At 31.5% G+C, this 14,802-nt stretch overlaps 1 protein-coding gene across 7 annotated transcripts in view; it reads right to left on the reverse strand.

Annotated features, from left to right (window-relative positions):
• The window catches only part of CACNA2D1 (calcium voltage-gated channel auxiliary subunit alpha2delta 1), a 504,876-nt gene that overhangs the window by 64,828 nt on the left and 425,246 nt on the right, over window positions 1–14,802 (reverse strand). For 4 of the 7 annotated variants that reach the window (XM_065883782.1, XM_065883785.1, XM_065883783.1 and 1 more), the window contains exons 14-18: window positions 14,128–14,177; window positions 12,885–12,974; window positions 8,951–9,028; window positions 6,992–7,066; window positions 6,644–6,718 (exon numbers count right to left, since the gene is read on the reverse strand). In XM_065883782.1, coding sequence (XP_065739854.1) covers window positions 6,644–6,718; window positions 6,992–7,066; window positions 8,951–9,028; window positions 12,885–12,974; window positions 14,128–14,177 — 368 coding nt within the window. Of the gene's footprint in view, window positions 1–3,390; window positions 3,448–6,643; window positions 6,719–6,991; window positions 7,067–8,950; window positions 9,029–12,884; window positions 12,975–14,127; window positions 14,178–14,802 lie in introns of all 7 variants that reach the window. The other 3 variants (XM_065883781.1, XM_065883779.1, XM_065883780.1) reach the window with 1 other exon arrangement.

A 14,802-nucleotide genomic window follows, 5' to 3' on the forward strand; every position in this document is an offset into this window, starting at 1 on the left:
ACAGCCATGTGGATAACATATTTGGCAATAAAACAAAGGCGATGTGTAAGTAATATACATTATTTGTATTCCATAAAAAATAAAATTATATGAGGGAAAATGTTTTAAAAATGTTTGAATTTGCTAAGGAGAACAAACTCTTCTAAATTTATTTTTCCTTCTTCAAATGCATAAAGAAAAGATGCAAGTTTGCTTCATGCATTTGAAACTCAGAAATTTTACAATATATTTTAATGAGTCAAATTAAGTCAATTTTGTAAGATAAAATTTATGGTAAAGTCATAAGGATTTTAATAAAGATTAGCTATTGTGACTGAAGTGTAACTTGAATAATAACCCCTAGGTTCACTAAATACTGTTTTCCTGCTTTACACGTCCTACTGCTGCTTCTTGCTGGTGTGTAATAAGAAATCAAATTCACTATGGAACAGGCAGATTATTTATTTACATAAACATATCAAATGAAACTGTTAACCTGGTAAATTTACCTCACATGACAGTTTAAAAATTTCTCAATCATAAAATGAGGATATCAAAATATCTGATAAACAAAAATATACTATCCTCTTATAACACTTACTAAGTAATGTAACACGCCATAGAATTTCAAAGTTCACTAGAACATAAAATCATAAGAGGTGTCTATTATTTTACAACTGTAAAAATTTAGAAACTGGATTTAATATTTACTAAAATAAATGCCATCAATATATGATAACTAATTAGACAGAAGTAATAAATAAATAGAAATTATGCTGTATTAGTGCAAGGTCACTGGAATTTTAAAAATTTCAGCCTCACAGGCTCTTCCAAAATACGTTCAGATCATTATTTTAAACAATGTTTTAGTAGGGCTGACTACCCAAGACAATGCCAATAATTAAAAATGCATTAAAATTAAACATATTTATTTCAAATGCTGAATGACACGGTATACATGGCATGTATTTATTTTACAATAAAGACAAAAATGCCTTCAAAGAGTAGCTCCATTTAAATAATGAAAATATATGATTCCCACTGGTTTTGATGAATGGGGATTCTTAAAGGCAAATAAAAACAAAAAACCCAACTGTGCCTGGCATTTTTATTAAAAAAATATTCACTGCTTATGAACTTCATATCTAGATTCACAAGGTTCTAGAATATTGAAAGTAAGTATTAGATTGTTCAATAGGTGAAAATACTGATCATTGTTTAGGCAGCATCTTATTGGCTCAGAAGCAAATACTCTTTGGAAAGTAATATTTTATAAGAAGAAAATAAAAATCAGCATTGAAAATAATTCTAGTCCTCTGTTTAAAAAACAAAACTGAGAAAGTTACTCTAAAGCTGACAAATTACTCTGAATTGCTTCACGTCTCATGAAATAAATTATCTTTACACAAACACCCTCACATCAGTATTAACATTTTAACTCACCACAAAACAAAGTCAAAATAAAATGATAAAATATAAACATAAATAAGAATATTATCTTACATGCAATGGATAATGCATAGCATGACCAGACCCAAACAGCATGCATGGAGGAGGCATTATCAGGAAGAATGGGCAATATGAAGATCACGTCCCAATCCAACATACAAAGACACAGACAGGAAAAGGAAATCATAAAAGAAAAATGTCAATGCATCACTTGTACTTTTTAAATGGCAATCTGGCTGACCATTTTTTAAAAGACTCATTACAGGTACAGTGATTGAAAAATTCAAAAGCAGAACTCTTCTCATCAGAAAGCACCAAGAGAGGCTTGAGAACTGGAATCCAGTCCCTGCACTCCCAGTACTTTTGTTTGATGTTTTAAATATCTAACAATTCTCATGTGTAAAATCTGAATATCAACTGATATAAAGACCATACCATTTGTGGAACTAAAATAAAAGGCACAAGGCAATGTTTTGAAATAATTATTAGTTGGTATTATTAAAAATACTACATAGCTCAAAAAATATTTTCCAAGTTCAGACGTCTTGTGTGGTTGCTAGTTTGCCATTTGGAGTTTCCTTGGAAGGAAAACAAAAATAAAACAAACCATTTTTCAGGTTGTTTATTTTTAAATTATATCACAATATTTACATGCAATATTTGAAAGTACGGCAAAACTAAAAATTCACTAAAATGTACATGACTGCAATGAGTATAATCCAAGGTAATCCACAAAAAGAAACATGCAAGAGGAGTAACATAAAACAATTTAATAAATCAAGAAAAGACATAAACATAATTTTAACCTCTACAGGAATCACAAAAGAAATGGAGACTGATGCAACAACACGAAATTCAGATTGTCATATAATTCTAGAGCTAGAAGGAAACTGAAGCTTCTATTAATCCATTGGCTCTGTACTTTAGAATTACCTGGGAACTTTAAAACTATTTCAGAAGCCCGGCTCCCATCCCTGGTCAAATTAAATCAGAATTTTCAGGAGATGGAGCTGGGGATCAATATATGTATTCAATTTCCTAGGAATATATTGTGTAGGATAGGAAACAATTATTAGTTTAATCTTCCTGCTTTTCAGATGAAGAAACTGAAGTACTATGGCGTTTAGTGAACTACTCAAGGATACAGTGTTGGCTATAAGTAGAACAAACTGGAACTCAGTTCTACTAATTCATAGCTTAATGATCTCTTAATATCACACTACCTCTCCATTATAACATCACCAACTTTTTAAAAGAAATGATAGGATTACACAGAAAACCTTAAGTCATATTGAACTTTCTCTGAAATTTTGAAATGTTCTTGCTAAATTCTACTAAACTACAGGAAGTAACCGTTTATGCTGATTATTTTTAGTGCACTTATAGAAATAAGCATACATAGAATAATGTTTAAATATGTTGCCATCAGAGAAAAGATTTTGTGGTAAGTTTGCCAGATGATATTTATTTGCAATTTTGGACATTTTTAATTAGGTGAAGGGAACTTCCTCTAACTGCTAATCTGAAAATACACTTAGAAATCCAAAGAAATTTTGGGTTACATTGTGTGGTTTATAGAAATTATATATTAGAATTGTATTTTCATTTCTACTAAGAAGTTAATTTTACAAGCAAATTGTTAGGATTACATGGATTTGACACTAACTTCACAATATTTAATAACACATCTATTTTTTAGAAGCCATTTAATTGCGATTACTCCGATTATCATTGTTATTACATCATTTGTTAGCAATCTTTAGTCAGCAAATGCATACCCTCTGCCATTATTAATAACATTTTTGCTCTGGCTTATTGAGAAATGATGCTCATCTCCATCTCATGCTCTGGAAGCTTGCTGTCAGGAAAGGCAGCATTAATCATATGCTTTTAGGAAGAGAAGCTTAATTGCAACTCTGATTTAGCAAATTTGAAGGCACTGCTAACTTCGTTCACAGTTACCTGAACATTTGGTCTCCTTTTTCTTAAATTAATTGTTGGTATACCTACACCAATAGGCTGAAGCAACAGAAAGATCGTAATTCATCATACTACATATCAACATGGGTAAGCGTTCTATCCTGTCATCAATTTTGGTCAGATATTTCCTCGATCAGAAACAGGTATCATCAAGCTCATGATGAGTCAATAAATGAAATGAAAGTTCAAAAATATTTTTAGTGAATAAAATATGTAATGCTAGTAAAAATGCTCAAACTTTTTTTTAGCAAAATGACTAATGTTTTCCTTTTATTCCTAGGGAAAAAAAAAGTGAGAATGTAGGAAATGAGAAAGATGGTTTGTCTCAGACAACTTCTTTGCTGATTTTATTTTATTTTTGGCCGCACCCCATAGCTTGAGGGATCTTAGTTCTCCGACCAGGGATCGAACCCAGTCCCACCGCAGTGAAAGCAGTGAGTTCTAACCACTAGACTGTCGGAGAATTCCCTATGGTGATTTAAAAAACGGAAAAAACAGGAATTCTTTAGAATGTATATGATTCAAATGTGTTAAAATATAAATACGACAGGATATTAAAAAGTCAGACTTAAACATTAAAACTTGTGCCTTTGTTAGTGACATCAAATGTTACATCCATGGAACAAATGAAGAATTCAGTCATAACACTGTAGGTTTATTTTAAATATGGACTTCTAAAATGTAAATTATGCACAATTTCCTTATACAATAAATATTTCTTTAGACTGATAAAAATGAGGTTTTAATAAGTATACCTAATCTGGTTATTTCATTGAAACACAACAGAGGAATTCTCAAATGCATTCTGGAATAAAGGAGGATACATAATTCAGCATTTGTCAAAATGTGGTCATGGTGGAGACTTTGAAAAGTCTCTCCGAGAAGACAAGTAATGATTCCTCAGAAAATTAGATATGCAAAAGATTCATAGCTACTTTATTTTCTGATATTCTTGGCTTTAGGACACTTGTTCTGCCTTCTATAAACTTCAAAATTGTATTGAAACAATGTGAATTAAGATTACAGTTTCAAGAAGAAAACAAAAGGCATTCAGCAAAGGATACCTGCGTAAGATTAGACTTTGATCTTGTTAAATAATAATGGATACTATGGAATGTAGCATTATTTTCCTTTATTTCTATTGGTGAATTTTGGATGCAAAAATTAAGATTAATTTTGTTAGTATACTCTCTAACCATATTGGTCCTCTGTATTTGTCAATTTCTAAAACAACTATCTTATACTATATCATCCTTTATCAGGTTCTTGTATCTGTCTGTATAGCAAGCACTGTCACCCACAAAAAGAAATTATAATATTTAACCTGTTAATGATGAGAATTGATAAGCATATTTAATTCACAAGCATGAATTTCTGAAAAAAATAATACATTGATTGTTCAAACATTTTATTTTTAATGGTTTTCTAAGTATTTTTTCTAAAAGTTTTTTCTGTTGCACACTTACTTATAATAATCTCCTATATTAAAAATATGAAAAGCTAACATAATCCTGAAGAAAAATCACCTGGGCTTTAATAAGAATTTCTAAAGAATTTATATTTTCTTTGTAACTTTACAAATTTTAGTAAATTGATTATTCCAAATATGAGTCAAATATGTTAACAGCATTCAAATAGTAATAAAATACTTTCTACATAAATACTGATTATTAGTACAAGAATGCAGAAAAGGGGAAAACCCTTTTCAAATAATTACCTCTAAATGATGGTTTTATAGATATACATCATACGTGATTATTCTAATTATTCTTTTTTATTATTTTGTCTATGACATATTTTAGTTCTTTCTGGGGAAGGAGTTAAGACCTACAATCATAAAATGTCCAACTACGTAAAAGTTGGGATCCTTCACACCCTTCAGCACATTACATTATTACTGCATTTAAATCACTTTACTTACAGGAATATAATTTAAAATACACTGGATATACAAACATAATACAAAATAATACTGTAAATTTTAAAAACTCTTAAAAAGACTTAAAAATTTTCAATTATGGAAAAATCATAGAATGATTAGCCAATCATGAACAACTCTAAGAGGAACTTAACATGATGTGTTTTCAAAGAGCTGTGATAGACTAATAATAATGTGAAAATATGCTTATACCACATTTACAATAAAATAACAACTTTAAAAATAATGCAAGGTGATCAGCAGCTGCATATGATTAGCAAATATTTAGATCATGATGGATTTTATATGAAAATAAGTTCCAAAGTGAGAAATAAAATATAGACATTAATTAAAACCACTCAATATGTTTTTACATTCAATATTAATGGTTCTTAATTATTACTTTTTGAAGTTTTTAATGACCCAACTTTGTGTGTGTGTGTGTATGCACATACATACTTGTATGTGTCCTAAAACATCACTAACATTAAATCTCCATGCCTGGGGAGAAGGAAATAATATGCAAAAGTCTGTATATATTTCCATCCAGCATGGTTTAAAGTATCCTTAATATTATCTTCAGAGTTAAACAATAACTTGAAGATGCTTATAAATTAAAAATATATAAGGTTTTGCCAATTTTACTTCTGGATAAAGTTTTTTACCTGTGAAGCGTTAATGAAAAGTGGAATGAGTTGGATGAGACATTTAGGAAAGTATTTTATATCTTGGGAACATAGGCATAAAGATTAGGATAAAACGGTTCATGTATGGAATTTTATCACTTCCATATAACTCCCTGATGAATAAACCCCTCCCATTTCTGAAGCCCATCCCATTTGACTTTTTCTTTTTGAATTTCATACATATCTTTATAAGCCTGGCAGATGGAAAGGGGAGATAATTACCAGAAAAAAAAGGGCAATGCAAATGGCCTACGCATAGAGGAACATGAATAATGATCTCAAGTTCACACCTATCCAGGCCATCTCCTTCACCACCTACAGCCTAATCAAAATACCAAGTGGGATGTGTGAAGCTCAGGCCCAGGAGGTGATAATGGCTGCCTGAGATAGGAATATTGGCTAGCTGGATAGTGGATAGAAACATTTCAGAACTAAACAGGTAAGAGAAAACGAAAACTGTTTTCACACCTTCATATATTATAAACTGTGGTCTTGTCATCTATAACGTTACAGGTATAATGTTCCTTTATACTTAGTGCTGTATAGTGGATTTAAAAGTGACGAACCTTTTAAGAACATTAATCATTAATTTTACAGAACGCTAATCATTGTAAATAAATTATATACATACCTTTGGCTGAAGATTTGGATGTAATAAAACATAACCATTAGGATCAATTGCAAAATAATAGCCATTGGGGCACAGCTGAAAAATAATAAGAAACAACCTTAAAGATTCCTGAGTCGCAATCAGAAATCCACATTCTTTAAAAAAAATTTCTTAAATACATATCTTAAAGCATAAAGAAAGAGAACGTGATATCTTTACACTCTTTTAAGAATTCTTTTAAATATTTAATTCATTTGCTAAGATAACGGCACAAAATTTTTGAGAATTCCTTTTAAGTGCTTTAAAAACAAGCTAAATTAGTACAGAGTTTTAAAACAGAAGTTACCAACAGAGTAAATTGCATCTTACTGTAAAACGTGGTGTCAGTCTTTTAATATCTTCCAAAGACACGTCAACTCCCATCACACCAAGAATAAGCTGGTTCTATAAGACAGCAAAAGGCAGTGTATTTTCTACCGAAAATTTACATATTTCTACACAATTATTATATACGTTCATCCTTCTGCTTGACAATGGTTGTATTCCATACTAGCTTAATCATATATATATGTAAGGGTGAGGCACTTTTGCTATCAACTTGCAATGATTCTCAGCTTTGATTATATTCCCACAACTGTATCATTATTATTTAGCTTAAAAGTGAAATCTTGATGATTAAAGCTAAAGTATAAAAGACATGAAATTTTAAATTTGATACTTCTTGTACTAATACTTAATTGCTGTACAGTCAGCAGCTGTAGGTGTGTGTGTGTGTGTGTGTGTTTGTGAGTGTAAACTAACTTTTTGGTATGCTATGTTTAAGAAATCACAAAAATGTCCAGTTTAAAGTTAATTAGGCAATATGGAATGAGAAAACCATGGATTTTTGCTGCTGATAATACCTGTGTATACGTGAAAAGTACAATATGTGACCTTATTTGTAATAAAACAGCAGAAATTCTTACAACACTATTTCTGGTTGCTGCTAACTTCTAAATACCAAACAATGGGCATCACCGTTTTAGTTGCAAATCAAAAAGGCGATGTGGTAAACTGTTATCATAATCTTCTATGGGACATAGGATGTGAATGGTGTTAAAATTTAGAATCAGGAATTTTTGTCTAAAATGTAATTATATAAATTATAAATCAAAACGTTACAAAGAAAATCATAAAATCCAGTTAATAGTTATCACAAGAACATTTTAAATTTTGTGTAGGTGCACAAAGAACGAGAAAGTTATGTCAACAACTGTGCTCTTTTCCCATGAATCAACCCTAGTCTGAGCAAGTACCCCAAATTCAAGCAATCCCTTAGATAATCTACATGAGAAGTTAGAGAATTACTCCTTCCTGAGTTATGATGACTAGAACCAACAGATAGTTAAGAATGGTAATGGGCCCCCAAAGAGGAATGACCAATGTTTTCTAGGGCCACATTATTAAAATAAGGAGTTCCACTGACATTTATAGTAAGTGAACAAACAATACTTTAGTGCAACCGACTTCATTTCATTATAAACTGGAAATAAATTTCCCTCAAATCAGGAATGTCAACCGAACTATGAGTATTTAGCATTAAAAAATCTTAACTTCTCCCACATTCTTAAATTCCTTCTTATGTAAGCTAAGAAACAGAAATGTAAACCTACTTTTAAATCAAAAGTATTTTTAAAAAATGAGACAATTTAACAAGTACAAGAGACATATTTTTCAAAACCTGTAGAACTTCAAGTTGGTAGCATTATATTACATTGACAATATTACCAGCACTATAGAAATCAAGATTTTTAATGAAACTCATTAAGTATCTTTCCTGAATCGTAAAAAAAGAGAAAAAATAATGAGAACTATCATTTAAATCAGATCCTTATGTTACATGACAATTAAAAAAACTATCCTTTGAATGTACGTTGGAGGAGCAGTGATTCTAAAAAGGTACCTATACACCTGATACAAACATCACCATGGTTTTTTTCTTTGGATTTTTCTTTCTGAACTCCAAGGATATCTTAGATGCATTTAAAAATGTGCACACAATAGTACTGTCCATTTATCATGTAATTACTCCCAGAGTCTGAACTTGTGTTCTCATCAAGTCATAGTTAAATAGAGTTAAGTTGAATCTTGGCTCTGGGGAACTGAGAACTTGACCTGCATTTCCTTTTTCCCAGGTGGTTATCACATAGGCAGCTGCTGCCTTTTACTTCCCGCCTCACGAGACAGTTACATTGTATGTATTTCCTTATAGAAATATCTTATCCACACTGAGCTTCAACGTCATAGCTTATCATTTATTATTATTAATTTTATCAATTAACTTTTAACCTTTAAGTTTGTCTTATTTTCATTTTGGCCGGTTATGTTGAAGACCGGAAGAGTTCCAGTAATGACAAGTCCCAGTTCCTTAAAATAGATTCAGAGAGAAAAGTCAAATTAAAATTACAATTTAAACTTTATCATTCTGCATTAGTTTTTGATATCTGACAGTGCATTTTAGTTACTTTATAAACAGCCACAAAAAAATTAGTACTTGATTTTGAAAGCTTACTTTTTAAAAAGGCAATGAAATGCCTTAGAAATAAGCAGGATCTAGTAGGCAGTTCTTTAAGCATGCAACATCTAAAATAACACTCTTAAGAGAGCATTACAAATAACTATAAAAATCAAATTACACCAAGCATTTCAATAACCCTGCCCCTCCACTCTTTTTTTCATAGTGAGTGATAGTTCACCTAATACCTGGGACCACCATGAGCAGAGTGATATTAAAATATTGTTTCAGGGACTTCCCTGGTGGCGCAGTGGTTAAGAATCCGCCTGCCAATGTGGGGTACGTGGGTTTGAGCCCTGGCCCAGGAAGATCCCACATGCCGCGGAGCAGCTAAACCCGTGCGCCACAACTGCTGAGCAAACCCCGCTCGCCACAACTAGAGAAAGCCAGAACACAGCAACGAAGACCCAATGCAGCCAAAAATAAATAAAAAATTTATTAAAAAAAATATATTGTTTCAAATGATTTATTTAACCTTCCTTTCTTTTTGCTTCATCCTTAACTTTTTTCATGCCCTAAGCCAAAGGCTTCATGCTAAACCACAGATGTGTAGCAGAATAACATTATAAACAGAAAAAACATGCTACTGATACTGCATCTCTGGGATATTCTAGGTAAGTATACTATGATGTTCAAAAGAAGCAATATTGCTTCTAAATACTCTCCAAAATAAATAGGGATTTTTGACAAAGTGAAATGATGCAGACAAGACAACTGCAAGCATCAAATATGAAAGTCCAGTCATGAAGCCTTTTAGTATAATAAAAATAATTAAAATTAAGGAAATGACTACACGTAGTTGGCTGTATGATATATACATGTTGGCTTTCTACTTAATCCTAAGGAAGAACATGTGACCATGAAAAATCCTTAAATGAATATGCAAATTAATATTTGCAATGAAAACTGTCCACCTCAAAGGCAGATTACAGATAATTCAGAAACCTAGTATCCAAAAGACACCAAAATCCACGGATGTTCAAGTCCCTTATATAAAATGGGCAGTATTTGCATATAACCCATGCACAACTTCCCATAGACTTCAAATTATCTCTAGATAACTTATAACACCTAATACAATGTAAATAGTTGTAAATACAATGTAAATGTTATGTAAACAGTTGCCAGTGCCTGGCAAATTCAAGTTTTGCTTTTAAGAACTTTCTGAAATTCTTTTGTCCTGAATGTTTTCAATCTGCAGTTGGTTGTGCCTACAGACATGGAACACATGGATATGGAGGACTGACCGTATATGTATACGCACAGTTTTAAAAATGGTAGCATGGTATAAGATGAGGTATATATGGGTGCACTCTTTTTCTTTGCATAACTTTTACATTTACAGAGAATACCATAATTTGCTTCTCAATATGGTAATATGTGCTCCCCAAATGAGATACTAGTCTTCTAACATATTAGACAAATTTATGAACTTATTTGTGCCTGACTTCCATTTTCTCCCTCCTTCATTAAGCAGACCAAAAAAATTGTACTCTATTCCAAGGCACTGTGCAAGTCTCTAAAAAAGAGAAATAAGATTTCTGCCTCCTGGAATTTACTTGATGTTTAGTTTTTAGGGTGCAAATCTTTTCATCTCTCTAACATAAAGAACCTTACTTTGTCTCCCAAATAAAATGAACCCTCCACAATTTTGTCCCAGTCTTGGTTCTGTTCTCATCTCCCATTATCTCCCAAAGTGACTGAGGTATCATTCTTTCAATATACCCAGCACTTCTCCAATTTTCATACTGCACCTCCCTTCTCTGATTTCACTACTCATCACCAATTTTAGAAACCTTACCTAGACTCATATATTTAGCTAACATGACACTGTCTTTTTAACCTCACTCTACTCTATCCCCAAATATATGGCCTTCTTTCTTCTGATTTCCAGAGCTCTCTTCGTTTTTCTTATATTCATTACATTTTGTGTTGGATTATTTTTACCTTTTTCTTCTTAAAATAACTGTTAATTTGATCAGCATATACTTTGAATCTGCTATGTGCAGAGATTATAAACAAATACTTAGAAATGAAAGACGGGTCACTTTTTATTCTCAAGTCAGTAAAATGAATGCTCTGTATATCCACTGACTAGACAATTAATTTGCTTCATTTGTTTCCTTTTTTTTTTTATATTTAGTTTCAGCTGGTAGAACAGCATATTTAGAACCCAAATCTCTTCCTAAAGTCATTTATGCTATCAGTAAGAACCTCACCAACAAGGCAGACATGCTGGTTAATGAACTTCTGGTCATAGGAAATACAACAGGGCATAGTTATTGACTCCTCCTATCATATTTTGTCCTGTGATGGATTTGGATACGTGAAACATTTTGACCATAGATTTAGTTGACCATGTGGCCTTAAATAAATATGTGATGTCAAGGAGGAACACTGGACAGTAATTTTAGCGAGGGCTTGAGGTAAGCAAGCTTCACTTTATCTTTCTCAGCACGCAAGGCTGCTGCTAATAGTGCCTATTTTTCTTCTAACTTCCTGTGTATGTTTATTTTACAAGAACCAAATGATAAGTAATTCTAAATGGATTGCATTCTGCCCTTTGGGTTCATCATTGCATTCAGAAAAGTAGTATCAGCATATAATTGAACTCCAAGTAGGAAAAGGGGCTACTGAATTAGCATTTACTTTTCAGGGCTTAATATTTTACGTCTCTCCAATATATTACATTAGTAAAATTGTTAATGAAGTCTTCTCTAATTAAGTTAAGCGTATGAGTAAATCTTAAATATGATAATTACTATTGATAACTTTCATACCAGGAAAGTAAAAATTACATTAAAACATGATTTCCCAACTTTGGCCCTATTCATATTTTGAGCTGGATAATTCTTTGTTGTGTGTGTGTATGTGTGTGTGTTGGGGGTGTGTGTGACTGTTTTGTGCATTGTGTGGGATGTCTAACAGCATCCCTGGCATCTATTCATTGGATGCCGGTAGCAACCCCTCCCTATTCAGTCATGACAATCAATAATACCTATGGATATTTCCAAATGACCTAAGGGGCAAAATTACCACCAGTTGAGAACCACTGCTTTGAAATTTGGCATACCTGTACTAAAATTTCTATTGTGTAGTGGACAGATTAACATGTTTTTATTTGTTATTTCACACCAGATTTGATCACTTCAATGGCTATTTCCATAAATATTTGGGGTTGAATCTAAAGCAAGAAATTATATATGAAGAGGTGGCTAGGTTTGTGATTGTTCCAGGATAGAGTAAGATACTTTCTATTTAACTGCATGTACTTTTCTGAGTTTTGTTGAGTCTGGTTTGAGATATGGAGGATATACATGCTTCTGCTAGCTGAAGTCTATTTTAAAAATACCTTCTTCACAATTCCTGTTCAAAATCTGCAGTAATAGGTACTAATTTATGTGACTTTAGTATTATTTTACATAAAAATTCAAAAAGTTATCAAAATGGTCTTAAATTCAAGATTAGAGGTTTGAAATTCTACATCCTCAATGGCAACTGAAATATAACACTTTACATCTGTGGTTCTCCACTACACATAAGTCTACGTTTTTACGTAAATTATCTAAATTCTAGCGAAGAATGTTGTGATAGAAGGAATTTTGAAAGGGTTTCATGAACAGGAAAAGAGAAATGGAAGCTAGAAAGAAATAGCAGTCAACTGTGTGCTTTTGTTATGACAATTTTTGGTTGAACAGCCTAGCTTACCAGTGCATCCAGGTATACATTTGTCCACTGGACTTGCTTAGCTTTGTCTCCTGCTAAAACCATTGGTCTTCCCAGAACATCCAAATATTCCTATGTATACATATACATAAAAAAGAGTTACGTGGTTGAAAACTAGAAATGCAGTGCTAAAAAAAACCCAAAAAAACTCCACAGAGAAAAAATTATCTAGAGTTAAAAATGAAGATGGAATCAAAATTATTAAGAAAGTTAAGCATATAATCATTCAATTCCTACTTTGGGTACTCCATAAATGGTATGTCTGCGTACTTAGAATCAACAATATTTGACTTACATTATTTATACAATGTATCTACCCCAGTTTTTTTTCTAGTAACAAAATATTCTCTTTCTGAGGTTCAGCCAACAATAAGTGAAATACGTTCCTTGTGAATTGTTTTATGTTAATCTAAACTATTTAAGGCTCTGTGATTTACTGGATGGAACTACACAAATTTGAAATAATAAAGCAGCCACGTACTTGTTTTCGTATCACAGATTATTTGGCTGAAATTCAAAACTACATTTAAACATATCAAAGAATACATGAAATACTGTGCCAAATCTAGACATCAGGCTTAAATGCAGCTGCTGTTTCATTTCAAAATTCAATGTATTCAGTATTCATTTCCACAAATGCCACGTTATCTGTGCTAAATTTTGACTTAGTTTATTTTGTAGACCCTCAGTTATGTTTAGAATTAATGAGCTTAAATAGCAATTTAGGAATATTTAAAAATAATACATATTTAAATTAACTTAATTGCTTCAATCTCCCTGGTTATTTAACAAGCATGTTTTCAACTGAATGGTTGTAGAAAAATCATCTCCTTGCTGTAAGTTGTAATAATTATTGTCTAATTTTCTATGTTGTACCTACAACTTGGAGAAACTCATTTAAATAATTTGCAATAGAACCAAGTTGAAATTATATGATGAGATTGTTAGTAAACTGATTTTATTTACTTTCTATTATGTTTTTAACATCTGAGAAGAAAAAAATACTCATATATTTTTGCCTGGGTTCTGGATGTTTAAAAACACTTGGAACCTTAATGAAATGAAAACCAATACATTACCATGATACTCATCATTTTATTAAAAATGGAATAGTATGAATCATTTATTCATTTTCACCCATTTTCTCCATACTGAGCATATTTAAAGCAGCAAAGAAATATCCTAGTTTGAAAAAATACTTTAAACAAGTTTTAAAAAACCATACCTGAGTATTGATTCTTATTGCTCCAATGGAAGGAATTTCATAATAATAACCTGAAATATATATATACAGATTTATACATATAAACATTACAATATAATAAAAGACCACAAAATTATTTTATGGCTTTGTAGGAGACACTGACCACTTCTAACTGAGCAAACACTAAAATATCAACACCACTGATAAATCTGTAAAATGTCTGATGAATGTATTCTCATAGCAAATACACAGGCTTTATGAGAAATTTCACTACATTTCATAGATTGTATAAAACAAATGTTATTTTTCTACAAAGCAGTAGGGAACCTGGTATCATTAAAATTTTTCATTGAAGAAATTATTAAAAATACACAATGATTGGTATCTAACAATTATTATATTCATATAAAATACCTGCCTAAAAATAGCTTTCAGAATAAATCTACGTTCTTTTTATTGCCATGTGGCATTTTTCAAATAACATGTTTTTTTTGTCTGAGTATAAAAGAAATATAGGTTCACTACACAAAGTCTGAATTATCTAGGAATGTATAAGAAGACATTTAAAAAAACAATAATTTAACCAGAGAAAAAAATGTGCATATTGTGTCACACTTCCTGATATCTAACTTTTACATAATTCAGATATTCTTTCATTCTTAATTCTTCATGTCAAGTTATATTTGATAAGCATCA

Source organism: Phocoena phocoena, chromosome 9 (assembly GCF_963924675.1).
Source record: "Phocoena phocoena chromosome 9, mPhoPho1.1, whole genome shotgun sequence".
Classification (NCBI taxonomy): Eukaryota; Metazoa; Chordata; class Mammalia; order Artiodactyla; family Phocoenidae; genus Phocoena; species Phocoena phocoena.